This window comes from Protopterus annectens, chromosome 7.part0 (genome assembly GCF_019279795.1).
Source record: "Protopterus annectens isolate FY-2018-M chromosome 7.part0, PAN1.0, whole genome shotgun sequence".
In the NCBI taxonomy this organism is placed as follows: Eukaryota; Metazoa; Chordata; order Ceratodontiformes; family Protopteridae; genus Protopterus; species Protopterus annectens.
Genome location: NC_056739.1, coordinates 85,069,801 through 85,091,731, shown reverse-complemented (window position 1 = coordinate 85,091,731; position 21,931 = coordinate 85,069,801). Strand labels below are relative to the sequence as shown.

The following is a 21,931-nucleotide window of genomic DNA, read 5'->3' as shown; positions in this document are numbered from 1 at the left end:
CAAGATAAATACACTTGCTAAGAATGATATTTTCCAATCAGTACTGAATTTATCAAATAAGCCTTTTTTCTGCATGCTAATTTATATATTTTTTGGAAACGACAGGTTTGTTTTATTTCTTTTATTGTTTTTTTTCTCATTGAATTCTACTTACATCCTTATTCCCAAATTTTAGACCTAACACAAAAATGTCATTCATTGTAAAATGTAGACCCCCTGTCTTTACTACATCACCTAAATCTTTATTCTTCTCTTTATTTAAAGCCATTCCTATCGCTTTTAGATACTCTTTGTGCAAATTATAACTTCTTTTATCCAATTTTTTTGCAATTATTATAATGTCATCTGCATACATTAACAGAACAATAATTCTTAACCTTTCAAAAAAAAAAAAAAAAAAAAAAAAGACTATGGGAAGTTTCTCAATGCCCTGGCCAAATTTCTCCTAGTAGTATAAGTACCACCTCTGGTCTCCCCTGAAAAGATGCTTCTAGCCTAGTCAGACTAACCCAGTTAACAAAGAATAAATAAATTACAAAAATGGAAATTGTGGGAACAGAACATGCAGAAGGAGAATGAGTGAGGTTTAAGGGAAGGCATGATTTCAGCAATTTATGTAATGTTGGACTGATGATAATTACAAAAAAGAAAAAAATATGTGCTGTATGTGTGTAAATGAAACAAATGTCAATATGTTTTTTTTTTCTTTTCTGTTAATGTGTTTGCCTAACTCTTAAGTGATTATTTAATAAAGGTGTTTAAAATATCCTAAAAAAGAACATTTAACTGTATTTCACATTCCTGGGTTATGCAATGCTTACAAATTTACAAAATCCACCATACTATGATAAATCATATCACAATTACTATGAAGAACTTGTAAACCATTTTGCAATTAAACCACAAGAAGGGCAATGTGCTCTCCATGGTCAAAGAATCCAGTGCTGAATATTCCAGGGTGATTCTTTGTCAACATTACTCATCGCCGTGCCCTCAATCTGTTAAGTTGCTTACTTAACAGTCTACGCCATGGATTCAGTCTGACCCAAAGAGAACTATCCTGTCAAAAGATATCTCATCTACGTTTTGTGGATGATAAAACAACAAACATCTGAAAGTACAGCTACAAGTTGTTAAAACTTTTTTAAATGACAAAAGAATGTCATTTGGTCTCAATAACCATGCAAAAACAATGTTTATAAAAGGGAAATTAAAGCATAAAAATATAAAACTTGGAGAGGAATGTGATATAATACAGGTGGAACAAGGAAGAATACATAAATATCTGGGAATAGATGAAGTGGCAGCGATACATTGACAAATAAGAACAAAGTTTAGTAAGGAATATTTTAGAAGCCTGAAACTAAAACTGAAACCATTTTGACATCTAAGAATAAAGTTCAAGCTACAAGTCATCTTGCACTTCCTGTTCTTACAGCTTTGGTGTGAACAACTGGTCCCAAAAAGAGCTGGGTAAGTTTGGCAAGAAAACAAGAAGACTGCTTCATGCCCATCAGATACAAGAGCCAGTGTTTGCCATGATTATCTATCCCTTGGTCTCAAGGAGACATGGGCCTCCTTGAAACTCTCTACGTGTAAAGGTCAGTGATTATGGGATTGCATACATATTCATTAACATCATCATATCCAAATACAGTGACTGTTTTAATCCATACAGAAAATAAGTCCAAGCTGACAGTTTTGCTCAGGTTAGCAGAAGGCTTTAGAAATGGTGCACGCATGGAAATCAAACCAGAAGTGGGAAAACTTCAAGCAGCAACAAAAAAAATGCAAAAAAGTAAAAATAAATAATATAAAGAACAAAGGTTAATATTGGCAGCTCAAGTTAGTGGACTACATATGCAATGGTTCATAAAACCCTTAGAAAAGATAGGAGATACAGACAAATGTAGGTTCTGCAATACAGATCTAGCAACAGCTGTACATCTTGTTGCAGGCTGCAATATGCATTTGACTGAAGGTTTGTATACTGAAAGATATAATGTAGCCTTTACCCCTTCAGTGGCCCTAACTATGACACAAATGAGCCACGTTTAACTAGTGAGCACATGAGCTGGAGGGAATAGGGATGGGAAGGTGGGAGTGAGTGGCATATACCTCGACCATCCTGGGGGGGATTCTTCTGGATCAGTTCAAGTGAGCATGCTCCTTACTGTCTCCACTGCTGTCTGTTACTCTTCATAGCTGTTTGTAGGGGCATGAAAATAAACATGAGAAGATGTTCATAAAATAATGAAGTTCCATTACAAATAGCCTAAATTCTTAAATATGAGGGGAACTGAGAATTACTGTGATTAAGATATGATGATCAAACTCACAGGGTGAACAAGACTGAGCTGAAACATGCAGGAAGTTGGGCTAGAAAGGACTGAGTGGACACATGATGTTGAGATCTGAGGTACTAAGAGGACATGTGATGTTAGGACAGAAGGTACTGAGTGGACACATGAAGTTGGGATAACAGGGACTGAGTAGATGGCTATTAATGAAATATGATTCTTGAAGAATCTTGGTGCCTGTAATGCAGCTCTCTGTGCCTTCTTTCCATGAAATGTCTGTAAGACTAGACCTGGAAAAGCCCATTCATGTAGGTATCAGAATATAGCGCAATAAAACTCTTCAACCTGACTTGCAAGATGTGAGGTACAGACATTGGAGACCCTTCAGGCCCTGATACTACCTCACTATTCAGACTTGCTTTGTCTTTGCATGCCATATTTCTGATGTCATATTCAGTACACAAGCTGCCTCCTTTCGTATTCTGTTTGTCCACATGCCACACAGTGTTTATGGAAAAATGTTTCTGAAGTTCCTTTTACATTTCCTTCCATTTGCTTTCTGCTTCTGGCAGTTTTCACAACCTCAGACATCCCGTAGCTGAATAACAGAAAAGCTGTATTCTTTGGTTGTCATTTTAGCAATAATACGCACGTGGGTGTAGGTAATGTTGAATTTACCCAAGAATGATGTGGTTTGATCAGAAGGACGAAGCATTACCCACACCTAGTTGTGGATTACTACTATTATATAATGACATTATTTAAGTAATGTAATTGCATAAATGGACTTCAGCATTTCTCCTAGCTTTTTCTGCTGTCATTCAGTAGCCAGAAGTTGCAGTTATATTTATTTGTGGCACAGCTACTGGCTACCAGTCTGATAGTAGTCACTGCTATTGTTTTTGTATATTACATACAGTCAGACAACAGTGGCATTTAAAGAGAATGATGTAACAGGAAAACAGCTGCATACATTTGGACAGCAACAGCATTTAAAGAAAAAAATTGTTACGTAGAAAAACATCAGCTGTGACTCTTGTCAGTTTGATACCTGGCAGCCAAAGTGATACTCAGTTTTAGCATGGCTAGCAGATGTATTTGCATAAGAAATGTTGGATTTACGATGAGCATGTGCTTCAATCGGACAGTAATGAAAAATGGCTTATTTTGTGACAGGCACATTACAGAATATTAACAATCTAAGACTGTGATTCCTTTCCTAGTTATAATGACCTTTCCTAGTTAGTCTCCAGCAGGACAGGTCTCCCTTATAACATCTCCCCCTAGCTGTGTGCACACCTAATTGTCTCATCTCATGAATCAACTGCCCAAAAAACACCATAAGGAAAATAGAACTGAAGGCACTCCTAAAGACATCACCATTGCTTTGCCAAACTATAACCTCTAGAAATCAACTGCCCCCCTCAAAAAAACACCCTAAGGAAAAGGGAACTGAGGATACTCCTAAAAACACCAGCATTGCTTAGCCAAACAGACTACAACCTCTATAAATCAACTGCTCAAAAAACACCATAAAGAAACCAGAAATGAAGGTACCCCTAAAGACATCAGCATTGCTTAGCCAAACAGACTACAACCTCTATAAATCAACTGACCAAAAGAAAAAAAAAGAAGGAACTGGAAGTACTCCTAAAGACATCAGTGTCGCTTAGCCAAACAGGCTACAACCTTTATAAAGTAGGGATGCTATATTTTCCTGCTTGTGCTCAATATACTACTAGTGAAGCATTCAAATTTTCATAATTTAATCTAAGAATTAAATTACTTTGCTACGCAGTGTGAGCCCCCCCCCCCCACCATTAGAATGGCTTCTTTGTAACTTTGTTCTAGGAAACCAAGCAACTTGAATTGGCTAACCCTTTTATACATCAGGAATTCAGACTATCTGCTAACTTTTCAACCTCCCATTCCACAAACTAGAAGGGAACTAAGTTTAAACTTTAAAAAAGTGAATCTTAACAGGGTTAGCATTCAAAGCATCACCTTATTGAAATTACATACATACCTTAAGTTGCTTACTGATTGTTTTTCTTTGCTACCCGATTAACGTGGGGCAACTTAGTCGATTCCACCCTTGCTCTGCTGAGGCTTCACTCCTCTCCCTGACCCTACCACCAAATCCACCCACCCCACTACATCTATACCTACATAACTCTATCCCACACTCTCTATCCATTCAGGATCACCAACAAATTACTCTTTCTAATAAATCACCTCATTTTAACCCCTCCTACTATCTGTCAAACCTCTATACACATACATCCAACCCAGCCAAGTAGTACTATATCTCCCCCAAGACTAACCTTAGACTTTTTTTCAGCTCCAATCCTTCACATATATATTCACTCAACTAATAATGCTAGTAATATCCTGTCTCACCACATTGCTAGTACTCCTCACACATGCTACAGCACTATCAGTTCAAACTCCAAGATATTATTCTTCCACAGTTACCTCCACCCCCACATAGCTGTCTCACCTGAACAGTTTCTTTAATATCTCCCCTCAGCTATTTTATGATACTCTAATACATTACTCTCCTCCTAAAATCCTTACAACTCCCCATACTAAACCACAATGTAAGCCACTTACACCTACTGCTTCAAAAAACATAATACACTACACTGCTATTTTACCTCCATATTACAGCAATGCACAGATATTCACCGAAATCCTCATCTCTTCCCTAATATACACTCTAGAACATATCCAAAAAGCCTAAATATAATAACACTAAACCTTAGAAGCCTACACAACAAAATATCCCCTTCCATGCCTGGATTATCCAGTACAAACTCGATATCCTAGCCCTAACTGAAATATGGATCAATTCTCATGTGAAAGACTCAGAAATCACACCCGCCAACTATAGGCATAATTAGACTTGATAGAACCCATAAGAAAGGAGGAGAAGTAAGCCTACTCTACTCTGATACCTTTAATATCACTCCTTTTACTAACAGCATTTCCACATTCACAAACACAGAGATATTTACATATTTTCTAAATCTTAACAGCACAAAACATATCTGCTTAATAGTACTATATATTCCCCCAGGCCAGAATATATTCATACTCAAAGACATACTATCCTGGATCGCATAAACAATTACCCATGAAACAATCATTTTAAGCGATGTCAACACTGATTAGCTAACACCCTCATCTCAAAATGCAACTAACAGTATTAACCTGTTTGGTTTTACTCAAATCATCAATTCTCCTACTTGATACAGTAAAAACTATACTCAACAAGCCACACTGAAATGGATTCTTGTATCCCATCCTGCTAATTTTAATACCACAGGCACACTTCCCAATACCCCAGGTGACCATCTACCCAACTAGGCCCTCAGAACCACCACTGACCTACTGAAGAAACACACTCTGAAAAAAGTCCACAACCTAACTTTTCTTAAGATAAGTTTAATAAACTACTGATGCTTGCAAACTGGTCAGCTCTGAAACATCTTCCTCTAGATGTAGCAATCCAATATTTTAATACTACTTTTCAAAGTATACTTAATGCCCTTGCTCCAATGTAAAAGAATCAGAAACAATCCTGCTCCTTGGTTAACCGAAGCATGTACAAATCTTATTTACAAAAGGGACGTAGCCTGGAGTCACTGGAAACAAAATAAAAATGATGTAAATCTACAAGTATTCAGGCAACTCTGCAACCAAAAAAAAAGCAAGCTAACAAAGAAAAACAATTATATTACACCCACATGAAACATGAGCATAGATCTAATCCCAAAATCTCATCACTACTTAAATCTGGGACCAAAAAAGACCACTGCCCATGTTCTGATGCATGCCCCACCTCTACAAATAGCTAATGACTTCAACACTCATTTTATATAATCTGTAGCTTCACTAATCTCAAATTCCAACCCCAACTCCTCTTCTTCCACAGCTACCATCAATCCTGCCGCCGCTTCTCCCCCTGACCAGCACCTCTATAACCCCCGAAATTCGCCTTCCCATAACTTAGCCAAATTCTCTCTTCAACCCATCCCAAAAAGTCTCATAAAAAATTATTAGGTAAACTTAAACCTTTTTCTACCTCAGCAGATAACCTCCCATCAGAGTAACTTAAATTAGCTGTTGACTCCATTGCATACCCCATCAATATTCTTATCAACAGATCCACAGATCCATGTCTGAATCTAAAGTTCCCAACATCTGGAAAATGTCACAGATTATTCCTGTCCACAAAGGGGGAAGCACAACTGAAGTAACTAACTTTCAACCAATAGCCATCCTATCTCCCATCTCCAAAAGATTGGAAAAATGCATTCATCAGCAGCTTGTACAATTTTTACTACATAACGACCGGGTCTATATTATAAGCACGGAAAGACTAAACCGCAAACGCTCACATGAGTGAAAATGCCGGGAATCGAAAGTGTGATTATGGGGTCGTGTTACAGTGAAGAGTTGGATATTTGCACTTTTCTCACTGTAGTGCGGCCTCGGAGTTAGAATATATAGTTAGCGGGGGGTGTGGGGGCGCAACCCCCCACAATAGCAAGTTTGATTACCGGCATTTTCGCTCATGTGAGCATTTGCAGTTTAGTCTTTTCGTGCTTATAATATAGACCCATAATGACCTACTTACCCATAGCCAACATGGTTTCCATCCAGGCCACATCACCTCTGCTGACACTGGTAACTTTGTGTCAGCATTATTTCTTGACCTATCAAAAGCCTTCGACATGGTCTCACACTCCGTACTCCTTGTTAAGCTCTCCAACCTAGGACTAACCTCCTGGTATACAGTGGTTTAACAGTTGCCTGAACAATCAAAAATAAGCTGTGAAATGGTTAAACACCATCTCTCCCATTCTTTACACCCCCACAGGAGTTCCACAGGGATCCATCCTTGGACTACTACCCTTTAATATTTTTACTAACAACCTGCACACTTCCTCATCCCTAGGAACAGTTATACAATATGCAGATGACTCTACTATCATCTGCTCCTCTCCCATACTTCCTCAACTGTGCTCCATCACTCAACAAACTTTTATTTACATTGAAACCTGGCTTACTAACTCAAAACTCTTTATTAACCCTAAAAAATACAAACTCCTTCTCTTTATGGCAAAAAAATGACTCGCTCGACATAAATCAGCTCAAGATCCTTTCTGCAGACAATACTGTAATTGAAATAGTCCCCCACACTAAACTATTAGGAGTCATTATAAACAACCAACTTAGGTTTGATCTCCATATCCAGCATAACATTAAGAAAACCCACCAGAAACTAGGCATCCTGTATAGGAACAAACACTTCCTAAATACATCGATCAGAGTCACTCTCTCTCCAAATCCTACCTTCTGTCCTCCCTAGTATATGGTGCCACAATTCTCACTAACCTAAACGCCACCATCAGATCTAAAACAGAATGCTGCTACAACAAAGTGGCCAAGTTTGCCACTAATACAAAGACCAGCACACATCACTGCAAAGCATTACATATGCTACAATGGCTTGAACTCCCTAACTACCTCCATTATGTCCAACTCTTAACCTTACACATCATTTATAAACCTTTAGCATGCCCAGCTCTTAGTTGTATAGTGAATTCATATGCCCCAATATAGAACCTTGATGTCTAAAGACAAAAACTCTTAGCTGTTTCATATCCTTCAAAAGCACCATGACAACGCTTATATCCTTACTCAGTAGCCAAAATCTGGAACTCTCTCCCCCAACCACAAGAACAATTACTAACCTGGATGTCCTCCTAAAAAAAAAAAAACAAACAAAAAAAAAAATCTAAATAATACCTGGATATGCTCCTGATCTACTCCTGGCTAACATAAGCTTGACATTTCTACCTCTAGCTGACACTCCCACCTAAAACCCTTCACTCCTCTCTTCACACCCACCTACTCTACCCTCTTCTACTTCATATACACAACCTACCACTAAAATCTGTCTTCCTTCAAGCCTTACTCTAAACTGTCCTTCCCTCATGTATGTTGTATTCTAGTTCCACTTAATACCTCTTCCTCGCGTCTCAAATACCTCCTTTCACCCCCAATCTAGCTTTCTTACACTTCCTCTCTATATCCCTCTTTCTATATATCGGCTAATATTTCAGCTAAGCACCTCCCTACACTCTTCCACATCTCTCCATGATGTTTCTCTCTTTTATTACAAAGTAAATGCTGCTCAATAACATATCCCAGTGTCAAATTACAAATACAACTGAATAATAATATGTATTACTCTATGTAAGAAGATAATCTACCTATCCTCTGTATAATGAAGAAAAGAAATTATAATATGTTTGTACCTGGATTCTTGAATGTATCTGTATGACAGTAAACTACCTACCCACTGTATAAATTAAACAGTAAAATGTATGTATGTAGATGTTTATAAGCATGGAGCTTTTCTCCCTGGGCCTCTGCTGAAAACAGGTACTTTTGACCCAGACTGACTTTTCCAGTAAACAAATGTCAAATAAATAAATAATAAATACATAATTCTACTTACCTGGTGTAGGTATACACTGAATACTGGGATTCAGCTTTGAATCTTCTACGTCTGAATGGAAGTCCTCAATTTCCAAGTCATCTATGCAAAGTAATAAGGAAATCTAATTTAATGACTGTTCTTACACCTCAAAAAACATACAACTGTTGCAAAGAGGAATCTCAACTAACTGTGAAAACAGATCAGAATAAGGCAACCAATTAACTAGTAAAGGCGGAGCTTAACTGTAATATTGTTCAGTGTTGTGGGACAGGACACTCAATTTAAAGCTCATTATCTGTATGGTGAATACCCTACAGCACCGAGAGTGAGATGAGACATAAATTGTTTGTGTCATGAATTTTAAACAAAAATAAATACACCAAGTATTTGGTGCAGCAAGAACTGGGAAGGAGCTGTATAATATGAACCAGGCTGTTCTCATCTCCTGGGCTACAAGGACTTCATCCCTTACTCTCTGCTGACACTCAGTGGGTATTAGTTGTAACTGCAAGATTAAAGAACAAAATCTGAATTGTTTTAAGAAGCATACACTAAGAAGCAGAAAAAACTAAAAAAGAGAGGGTATAGGGAAGGAGTACTAAAGAATAAACCAACCTACCTTTGTTTTTACATATTAACACAAACTTTGTTTATGTTACTTGGTGAGCAGCATATACCTTAAAAATAAACATGAAGAGTAAAAGTATAAAACACGCAGACACAGACACCTTCTCATGAAATTTAATCATTTAAGTAGTACAACTGTACACTATCTTAGACACCTGTACCTGTTTTGCTGGCTCATGAATACCATGTTTACTTGAACAGTGTATATTTTACCAAAACGTAACTTGATTGCTGCTTTAAATTGCATTGCATATTGTTGTGTTAACTAAAGAACAAAATCCAGTGCCTGACTCAGTGCAGAGGCATGTTGCTTATGCAGCTGACAAACCGTCACAGAAAACATTTAAAAATCATCATCATCTTCTTTCGGCTTTTCCCATTAGGGGTCACCACAGTGGATCATCTGTTTCCATTTCTTCCTGTTCTCTGCATCTTGCTCTGTCACACCAACCACCTGCATGTCCTCTCTCACCACATCCATAAACCTTATCTTAGGCCTTCCTCTTTTCCTGTTACCTGGTAGCTTCATCCTTAGCATCTTTTTCCCAATATACTCAGCATCCCTCCTCAGCACAAGTCCAAACAAACGTAATTTTGCCTCTCTGGCTTTGTCTCCAAACCTTCCAACCTGGGCTGACCCTCTAATATACTTACTCCTGATCCTGTCCATCCTCGTCACACCCAGTGCAAATCTTAACATCTTTAACTCTGCCACGTCCAGCTCTGACTCCTGCCTTTTTGTCAATGCCACTGTCTCCAACCCATATAACATAGCTGGTCTCACTACCCTCTTGTAGCCCTTCCCTTTCACTCTTACTGGTACTCGTCTGTCACAAATCACTCCTGACACTCTTCTCCAACCACTCCATCCTGCCTGTACTCTCTTCTTCACCTCTCTTCCATACTCACCATTACTCTGAGCTATTGATCCCAAGTATTTAAACTCATCCACCTTTGCCACCTCTACTCCCTGCATCCTCACCATTCCTCTATCCTCCCTCTCATTCACACACATATATTCTGCCTTAGTCCTGCTGACCTTCATTCCTCTTCTCTCTAGAGCATATCTCCATCTCTCCAGGGTCTCCTCCACCTGTTCCCTACTCTCACTACAGATCACAATGTCATCTGCAAACATCATAGTCCACGGGGACTCCTGTCTGATCTCATCTGTCAACCTGTCCATTACCATTGCAAATAAGAAAGGGCTCAGAGCTGATCCTTGATGTAATCCCACCTCCAACTTAAACGCATCTGTCACTCCAACAGCAGACCTCACTGCTGTCACACTACCCTCGTACATATCCTGTACCACTCTTTCATACTTCTCTGACACTTCCGACTTCCTCATACAATACCACAACTCCTCTCTAGGCACCCTGTCATATGCTTTCTCTAAGTCTACAAAAAACACAATGCAAATCCTTCTGACCTTCTCTATACTTCTCCATCAACACTCTCAGAGCAAGCATCGCATCTGTAGTGCTCTTTCCTGGCATGAAACCATACTGCTGATCACTAATCATTACATCCCTTCTTAAACTAGCTTCCACTACTCTTTCCCATAACTTCATGCTGTGACTGATCAGTTTAATCCCTCTGTAGTTACTACATCTCTGCACATCACCCTTATTGTTAAACATCGGTACCAAAACACTTTTTCTCCATTCCTCAGGCATTCTCTCATTTTCCAAGATTTCATTAAACAATCTGGTTAAAAACTCCACTGCCATTTCACCTAAACACCTCCATGCTTCCACAGGTATGTCATCTGGGCCAAAAGCCTTTCCATTCTTCATCCTCTTCATAGCTATCCTTACTTCCTCCTTGCTAATCCATTGCACTTCATGATTCACTATCCCCACATCATCCATTCTTCTCTCCCTCTCATTCTCTTCATTCATCAACCCCTCAAAGTACTCTTTCCATCTGCTCAACACACTCTCCTTGCTTGTATGTTTCCCTCATTATCCTTTATCACCTTTACCTGCTGCACATCTTTCCTAGCTCGGTCCCTCTGTCTAGCCAATCGGTACAGATCCTTTGCTCCCTCCTTCATGTCCAACCTTTCATACAACTCTTCATATGCCTTATCCTTCGCCTTCACCACCTCTTTGCCATGCACCTCATTTCCTTATACTCCTGTCTACTTTCTTCATCTCTTTGACAATCCCACTTCTTCTTTGCCAACCTCTTCCTCTGTACACTCTCCTGTACTTCCTCATTCCACCACTATGTCTCCTTGTCGTCTTTCCTCTGTCCAGATACACAATTCTTTTAGACTGGGAAAAGCAATGGCCTCAACATGTCCTTTCTAGAGATGGCTTATGTCTCTTAAATAACTAAATGTGGCATCTGCTTTTCTGAAATCCTGGCACCTGTATCTCATCCTGGTAAGATGTAAGTGAAGAAGGAAACAGGAGCATGGATTAAGAGATTCTGGGATACATTGATATTACTGACTGATAAATTCTATGAAATCAGTGGATGTGACTTTCTGACAGATTCTAGGATATAATTGATACTACTCATTGCTGGATTCCTGAAAATCTTCAGTATTGTTATGTATAAAGAGACATTAACGACTGTCTGAATTTGTTCATTGTGCCAACTTGTCCAGCCCATAGCTGAAAAGGGACTTTAAACCAGACCACCTACTCCAATTAACAAACAATTTAATTAAAATTTCTTGTGGTATTTTCCATACCCTTTGTGAAACGCAGTATAAAACTGTTTTGTAAAATCTGCAAATTGAAGGTTATTGTTAAACAGTTCAGGATGGCTGAGTAAAAACCATACAGAGAGAAGATGCTTTCTTTTTCTGCACTTTACTGAATAGTGAAAACTCAGCCATGTCACATGTCTCACCCTAGTTACTTGCTGTCTTAACGTAATAGCACTTATTGGGGATATATGATTCACTGATGTCACAGTACATCACGAATCAATATATCAAAGTTGTTGTTGTTGTGTCTTTCGGCTTTTCCCGGTTAGGGGTCGCCACAGCGGAACTCCGGTCCACTAATAATTGGCAGTAGATTTTTACGTGCCGAGTTGCCAACCCTGACGCACAACCTTCAAGTCTAACCCATAAAAATTGACAGGTTCCATCAAACCCCTCAAATACTGTCAAAGATAGCAAAAAAAAAAGTTATGTACTCACCATAACGTTCCATCTGTGTTGCCCATTTTCATTCTTCCTCATCTAATGGGTTTGGACCCGATCCCTTGGTTCCGACTCGGCTGTTGCTAAAGCTCGTGGCAACCAAGAACTCTCAAGCTTCTCCTTACCCATAATGCACCAACCCCAATTACCTCAGATCTTGTTTGCTGACATATAGCAAAAAGAGAAATTAGTATATAGACTGGGAGATGGCTATATCTGGTGTTCAGTAAAAAAGACATAAGTGTCCTATAACCACTCATTCTTCTAGAAGTTTTATGGATGGGGGTTGGTGGGAGGGGAGTTGAGGAAGAATGAAAATGGACAACATACATGGAATGTTATGGTGAGTACATTACTTCTTTATCTGATGTTGTCAATTTTCATTCTATCCTTAACTAATGGGACAGAGTCCCCAGCAACCTACAATCCCAGGTGGACTCAAGAAAGGATATTCCTAAGCACCATTTAGCCAAATGATGCTCTGCCTCTGGAGACCAGATCTAGTTTGTAACAAGTATCAAAGGAATGGGGAGAAGCCCAAGTTGCTGTTGCACATTTATCATCCATGGACATTCTGGCACACAATGCAGAGAAAGTAGTCATGGATCAAGTAGAATGGGCTCATAACGGATTTGGTAGAGACATGCCCGATTTGTTATACACAAGTGAAATGCAATTGGTTAGCCATCTAGATAATGTAACTCTGGCAACTGGTTTTCCCAACCTTAATTCTGCGAATGAAACAAATAATTGGTCAGTTATTCTGAATTCTTTTGTTCTATGTAAATAAAAACATAACTGTCTGTGAACATCTAGTACTTGCAACATGTATTCCCCTTTGTTAGCAAATTTAGGAAAGAATACTGGTAAATTGATGGACTGATCGATATTAGATTCTGATACCACCTTAGGCAGAAAGGAAGGTTTAGTTCACAATGTGACTCGGTTCTTATGGAAAATCAAGTATGGTGGTTCAGAGGACAAGGTTTGAATTTCAGAAATTGGCAAAAGTTAAAGCAACTAGAAAAACTGTTTTCCAAGAAAGTATTTAAGATCACACATAGCTGTTGGTTCAAAGGGGGCCTGAGTAAGAGACTGCAGTACCAAATTTAGGTCCCATGGAGGAGTAGGATCTTCAAAGGGGGGCCTTAAAAGAATACCTTTTAAGAAGTCTTTGCTTATTTTATGAAAGGTTACAGAAGATCCATCAAAACCAATATGAAAGTTTGATATTGGTGATAACTGAACTTTAACAGTAGACATACTATCTCCTTCTTGAAAAAGATGTGTAAGAAATTCCAGGACACTATGTACTGGACCTGAAAATGGTTCAGTATGATTATTTTGGGCCCAGTAAATGAAACTTTTCCATTTGCCTGAGGAAAGTTTCCTTGTAGAAGGTTTATGGGAAGATAAAATTATTTGATGGACAGGTGAAGAAAGCATAGGTTGTCTGGCTATTAATGGAATTGGAGAAGCCAGGCAGTCAGCCTGAGTTTTTTTATGTCTGGATGAATCTTGCCTGTTGGATGAGACAGAAGTTCTGGAGTCAGATCCAGAATTCAAGGTTTGTGTACAAAGTGAGGCCAAGAGAAGGGAAACCAAATCTGTTGAGGCCAGTAAGGTGCAGTGAGGATGACCTTGCTCTTCCACATGGCAGCTCTCTGTAGGAAATTCAGAATGAGCAGAATGGGTGGATAAGCGTAAAGGAGACTGGGAGTCTAATCGTCAAGTAGAGCATCCCTCGGTGATTCCCCCCATTGGGGGCTTAGGGCAAAGTAGCTGCAGCATTTGTTGTTTAAGGGGGATGCAAAAGGATCATAACAAGGCTGGCCCCACTGGTGGAAGATCATTTCCATAACATTCTGGTTGAGTGACCATTAATGAGGTAGGAGAGTGTACCTGCTCAGTTTGTCTGCTATCATATTGGATTTCCCTGGAATGTGCATTGCTATGAGAAAGCAGTTGGATGAGATCACCCATTGTCACACTCAGAGAGCTTCTCGACACAAAGGATAGGATCTGGTTCCTCCTTGTTTGTTGATGTACCAAACTACTGACATGTTGCCTGATTGAACTGAAATCATCCACAAAGGGAGAGCATTCTGAAAAGCCTGCAATGCTAAAAGCACTGCTCTCATCTTTAGGACATTGATATGCACATTTGCCTCTATGGGGAACCAAGTGCCTTGAACAGTTTTTCCCAGAAAATGCCCCCACCCCCCACCCCCACTCCACCTGGGAAGCTTCCGTGGTCACTGTAGTGGGGTCACCCAGGAGGTAGATGGCCCAGTACCAAAGGCCTCCAGGAATACAGACTCCTCAGATGAAGGGTTACTGGGTGTCCAGCCACCTCTCTGCTTAAGGATTTCAAGAATGTCTCCGAATGAAACATCTTCACGACATATCTCTCAGTTGGAAATCACATGCACTATATGGTGGTCAGCTCAATCTCTTGGGTGCTACATTCCTGAAAGAGTATGCACAGATCAGATTGCATTATCTTCAACTCCTGGAAAGGGCTGCAGCTGGCAGCACATTCTAACAGTTAGAATAATAAAGAGCCTTGCATCATCTCTTCAAATGGGATGTAAAAGCACTGGCTGCCCAGTTCTCACGTACCACATGACTGCCGGGTTATCTAACCTATACAAGAGAGTCTCTGCTCTCCATTCCCCTTAAAAAGTTTTTATTCTTAGGATCACTGCCTGTAGATTTACTTATTTATGTACAATTGCCGTTGCTGCTGCTGGGGGGGGGGTCCAGTTTTCCCGAAAAATGAAGGAACACATGTGAGCTCCATAACTCACAAGCAAAGGACTTGTGACAGGTTCTGCTGCCCACATTCAGACTGGTGCAGTTATTTCACCATCCTAGGGCCCAGTGTTACGAGTCTCACACTTAAAGAAGATCCATGAGGGCATGGCACCTTTGTAGTCATTGCATATGTACAAAGATAGGTCTATACATTGTTATAACTGATGACAGATGCATTAAAAACATAATATGCAGTCCTCAAGACTTTTTACTAAACTACTCAACAGAGAAAATCACATGAAAGTGCATCCCATTAAGGTTAACACCCATTTAAATATACAGTACTAGTAATAGTTGCATATTGCTATATATGTGACAGTAGTCACTGGCAATCTCACAATCCATTACAGCATCTGCACAGAACTGTGAAAAACATCACTGCCATTTAAGCCTTCAAAAGAGACCACAGCTCTCTCTGTTCTGAGTCAGGCAGAATTTTTCCCCTCCCTCCCACCCATTTAAGTTGTCTTGTTAAATACCACTGTCTTTCTAGTTTATGTTAATCTGACCATATATCTCATTTCTCTCTACTTTCACTGGCTTATGTGAGTAATCACAAAACCATCACTTTTGAAATCCTTCAATTATTTACATTTATTGGCCATCCTACAGTATTTCATAGTACCAAAATACAAAAGTAACCACCCTTTCAGTCCATCTTGCTGTTTTAAAAATAGTAACTCTCCACTAAACCTTAACTTTTAAACAGGTAAAACTTTCAATCTTACCTTTAAGCATCCCTGTTACTAGCACTTTCTCTAATACCTAAAAGATCATCTCTACTTGACTCCAAGTAGACTTTTCTCTATCTGTTAAACCTAGCACTTGCTCCTACAGTACTTATTACCTTGATACGGCACTCTTATAGATAGCACCCCAAAAGGCAAGTCCTTCTAGCATGTCGGGATCAGTTGCTAGTGTCCTCTCCTGCTCAGCTGGTGAACCTGGGAATATTGAGGCAATGTTACAATTGCCTCATGTAACAACCCTCTCCTCCTCCCACAAAACACAAATACATGCGAGGAGATGCAACTATACGCCAAACTGGAGGCTGAGCTCTCTCAACATAGGACTGGCAAGACCAGTCAGGAGGAGAAGGTTACCACACACACTATAGACCCAGTCTCACATAGTACCATCACAACCTCAAATCATACACATAAACACACAAAGACATACTCAAACAACCACCACCTCAGAACACAACACCTGCAACACATAGACCTCACAGTCAGAGTGTCAAACAGTCACAAAACACAATGCCAGACACACTAGTCATTGGTGACTCCATAGTCAGACACACTGACCAGACTGAGTAAGGAGAAGGTCACAGTAAGCTGCCTGTCGGGCGCTAGAATCCGCGCAATATACGCACTCAGGTCTCTCAACAGCAGGTACAAATATGACTCAGTCATTGTGACTACATGAAAAGAGACATTGAGGAGCTCTCTGATTATGTAGCCCAGGCAGGTATGACCCTGACCTTGAGCAGTATCCTACCTTCACCAAGAATGATGCCACAACACAGAGATAAGATGATCAGCTTTAACAATTGGCTTAAACTCTGGTGTCATTCAAAGGATCCAATGTCTGTCTGCCTGGGATGACATGCTGGACAAGCCACCTGTCACCCTGGGGATTCGGATATTGGCAAAGGCTCTGCACCCCATAGTGCCTTTTAGGCAAGGCTCAAATTCTAAACCTACCACCCTAGAACACAAAAAAAAAACTAAGGGTAATGCTGCTCAATGCCAGAAGTCTAAATCTCAAAATGCACGCACTTGAGGCCCTTCTCAGTATGGAGAACATCGATGTCTGTGCAGTGACAGAAACCTGGTTCCCCAGCACTATCAGGTTTTACCTCTTATCATGCGTTCCGCCCCAAAATCCGGACAATACCAAGAAAGGAGGGGGTATCCATATTCATCAAAGACACCCACACCTCAAGACTGGTGGCAACGATGCATCGGAGACCATCCAGGTGCAATTAACCATAGGCAAGACTGCTCTGCAAATTGTAGCATGTTACAGGCCACCCTCACAAACTCAGGAACCTCACATGGCCTTCCTGAAAACACTAGAGGGATAAATGTATCACCAAACACCATCATACTAGGTGACTTCAATTACCCTAATATAGACTGGGAACACTACTCAAGCCCAAACCCTAGCCCAAAAGTTCCTGGAATTCATAAACTCAAATGCCATGGAACAACTAGTCACCATCCCCACAAGAGGAGAAAACATACTTGATCTCATCATCACGAACATGGGAGCACAATGTTCAACACGAAGTATACCCCTCACTGGTGAGATCAGATCACAACTAATCTCGCTGGAGGTCCTCATCCCACCCCCACCTGAAATAAAAAGACCACAGTAAAGAACTTCACACTTCTAAAGACTAGTGTGGTCTCCTTTAAGGCCCCCGCCGGAAAACAGTACTCAAGCCTGAATCACTTACAAATGCCTTCTACCAGCACCTGCAGGACTGCATGGATAAGGCAATCCCAAGCAAAACAAAGACTCTTTGTACCAAAAGCAAGCGTCCCACTGGGGGGACCCCCAGCATAAAACAAACTCTAAAAACAAAAGAAGGACAAGACAGACAGACAGAAAAAAAAAAAAAGGTAAGGAGACACCCTTGATCACTATAAGTAAAAACTAAAGGCTCTCATAAAAATCATCCACAAATTTTTTGAGAAAAAAAAAAATAGCTAAAGAGACAATCATAAGGCCTTCTTTTTTATATTTAGAAACCTGGGGAGAAACTCCCAGATCCCAGATATGCTCAGAACTAATGATGTGAAGATTACTGATCCTGCACAAGACATTGCATTGCTACTGGCAGGTTCAGTGCAAACTTCTCCCCCCAAAAGGAGAGATATCTATACCCCAAACATCTCCAAGTGAGAACTGCTCTCTCATGCAAAAACACAGCATCCATGGGACCTGATGGTGTCCCCGCTGTGTGCTCCACATTAAACCCACAGCTAGGACAGCTGTTTAATCATAGTCTTACCTCTGGATACTGCACCCAGGAGTGGCGCACTGCAACTGTGGTCCCACTTCACAAAGGCGGTGCCTCCACCGACCCTGGAAATTACCGTCCCATTAGCTTGACAAGCCTTACCTACAAAGCCATGGAGAGGATCATAATGGACCTCATAAATAAAGACATAGGAATTTGCAGACTTTGGATCCATCCCAGTTTGGCTTTGTCAAAGGCAGATCATGCCTTCTAAACTTGGTTGACTTTTTCGAAACAGTCACCAAAGCCATTGATGAGGGAAAGGCAGTCCATACAGCCTACCTCGATCTGTTGATACAATACCCCCTCGGGTATCATTGAAAACTCATCAGCTTAAATGTTAACCCATACATCACAAGATGGGTTGCAAACTGGCTGAGTGACAGAACCCACAGGGTCAGAGTTGCTGGCGCCATGTCAGACTCAAAGCCTGTCACAAGTGGTGTACCACAGGGCTTAGTCCTGGTTGTTTGGCATCTACTTTTCCAAGTACAAGCAAACACAGGAGGGTTATGACAAAGTTTGCAGATGACTGCAAACTGGGCGCCATAGTAGAAAACACATCTGACACAGATATCCTTCAGAAGGGTCTCACAGAGACGGATAACTGGTGCCAGAGCCATGGCCTAAAGTTAAATGCCAAAAATGCATAGTCATACCCACTCCTTCAAAACAAGGTTACCCTAGCTACCAAATAGGTGGCAATCCACTGAGTACAGAAGAAGTTATCAGGGACCTGGGGACCCAGGTTGATAGTAGTCTGTCATTCGACACCCATGTAGCTAAAGTAGTTAGGAAGACCTTCTACATTGCCCACCTTATCATGAAGGGATTCTCATCTAGATCAAGGGAGGTCATAGTCTCCCTATACTCATCACTCATCAGACCAATGATTGAGTACAATGCCCCATTATGTATCTGACCCGACACTTGCAGCAGCTGGAGAGGCCACAAAAGTTCCTCACCAAAAGGATAAAGGGTCTCAAACATCTGTCCTATGCTGCCCGACTGAAAGAACTCCAGCTCTATTCAGTTCAGAGGTGACCTTTGCCTAACATACAAGGCCATGTCAAACCCAGATTTGATGAATATGCTTCACCTCAAAAATCTAGATCCGAGACTTAAACGGATAGATTCATCACCCAAAGACTCCCTATGCTGTGGAATAAAATCCCGGTATATGTGAGGCAGAGCACCTCGCTGGCCTTGTTCAAGAGAAATCTTGACCAATGGATGGGAGATCGCAGATATACCCCAGGGATTACCTCAGTGTCACTGCTCAACAGAGGCACAGCAAAATAATGGGTATAGTTCCCCATACTAAAGGGGTGGCGTAAGCCACAAAACTATGGGCTAGGCTTGTAAATGCCCTCGGGCAGATAGCCTAGTATGAACCTATGAACCTATGAACCTATGAACCTAAGCCCAAGAGGCGTCAGAGGATCTAAGTGTGGAGTATCCCCTGTTGTCTCGCTTAGAATGACAAATCCATGTGTTCCTAGGTCCTCACCATGGCAGCGATGAACAACTCTAACGAGTATGTAATTCTGCTCCTTTGAAGGCAGACATCTGAGTCAGGAAAACAGTGAACTTCTCTTAGTTTTTGGAGATATGCAAGGTGTACAGTACTGCAGTGTTAAAGCCGGGGAAACTACCAAAGGGTCCTTAACTGTAGCCATGGGGAAACCAGACTTGCTTCCTAGTAATGGAACACATGATTTTCTTTCCTGGAAGGACTCCATCACTGTGACTAGCAGTTTGATGAATGCTGGTTATACAGGAGAAATCAGATGTTATCTTTTTTAAAAAGCTTTATTAAATTACCACTTATGACACAGGCACACGTGCATTAATAGGTTCACTTGTAATTACTAGGTTAACGACCCTAAAGGGCCTTTTTAAGCCTTGCCAAGCTTTCTAATAAAGGAGCCTTTACACAGTAGACAGGAGCATTAACTATCTATACTAACTACCATTGTGTTAGTATAACAGAAAAGAAAACAACCCATATTAACATTCCTCATTTTCATACATTACATATGTTTTCTTCCTTTTTAGCAAACATTCACTCCTACATTACATAAATTGCTCAATTCTTGCCTTCCCTTAAACATTACTCCACCCCCAAACATTATTCTGCTTGAATTGTTCTCGCAAATTCCATTTACTTCTGCGTAATTTGCTCCTTTCCTTTTCTAAAAATCCCACCTCTGGTTCTTTTATTTCTTTTACAATATTCAGTGATTCAATTACAGTTGGTTTTGATTTTGCTTTCTATTTCCTAATAAAAAGAAGTTAAGTACTCACCGCAATATTCCATCTGTGTTGTCCTTTTTCATTCTTCCTCAATGAATGGGTTCGGATATGACCCTGGGATCTGACTCGGTCATCTTCTATAGATTCTAGGATCTGACTCTTGAGCTCCTCCCTTATCCATAATGCCCCTGACCACTGTAATACCTCAGATCGGATTTGCAACTATTATATGCATTATTATCAGAAAATACAATAACAATGCTATGACAGAAATGTCCATGTCTTTGGGAGAGACCTAATGGAATTGTTGATAGGAACCATAGTTCCTGTTTGAGCTCCTTATCTTTCTGTGGGTCAGATCCAGACCCATTCATTAAGAAACAAATGAAAATGACCAAAATGACCAGATCAGATCTTTTTTTTTTTTTTGACAGTCAATAGCACAAAACCTAGTAAGGCTTTACTGTATCTATGCAATTCAGACCCTGTGTCTTAGCTCAAAAGAATAATTTCCTTAGTTATAGTGATTTGCTCCCTAAGATTTCTGATGGAGTACTCTGTAAGGAATTTTTAAAATACTCATCACGTTTCCAAAAAAAAAAATCCTAATTACCTCTCTCTTTCCTTCACACCTCCAGCATTTGCTTTCTATGTGAGGAAAAATTCTCTGAAGTCTAACAAGAGTATAAAAATACCTATGCAAACACTTCTGTGCAAAAATCTTATACATGTTGGAATTTTTTGCATATTTTGCAGCCTTACAGATGTCCTCCCATTGTTCCACTCTCTCTTCCCAATCTTTTCTAATTTCCTTTGATGGATTCTTATAATTATCACATAATCTTTTATATGCCGTATTCATTATCCCATTTTAACAGCAGTTTCTGTTATAGACTTAACTAAAACCTCTACCACTGCTGGTCTTCTACTAAGTACTCTCCTGTCCCTTTCTCTATATCTGTACTTGGATATCAGTCCCTAGTAGGAAAGTAGTCTCTAACGTGGAGTCCAAACATCTACTTGGTCTCACTCACTCTATAACCCTTCCCTTCTAGTTATTTGTTCCCAATACCATGGTTCATTTGCCATTCTTCTCCAATAAATTTCAGCCTCCTCTTGCCTATTTTCTATACCCCTACTTGCAGTCATCCTATTGGCAAAATCTCCTTTCCCATGTTGGCTTAGTTCTTAAAATACTTTTTGCATAACATAATGTATAG

General features: G+C 40.1%; 1 protein-coding gene across 1 annotated transcript in view; it reads right to left on the bottom strand.

Annotated features, from left to right (window-relative positions):
- Window positions 1–21,931, bottom strand: part of LGR6 (leucine rich repeat containing G protein-coupled receptor 6) — a 655,213-nt gene that overhangs the window by 67,212 nt on the left and 566,070 nt on the right. The window contains exon 14 of the mRNA XM_044076136.1: window positions 8,833–8,913. Coding sequence (XP_043932071.1) covers window positions 8,833–8,913 — 81 coding nt within the window. The remainder of the gene's footprint in view (window positions 1–8,832; window positions 8,914–21,931) is intronic.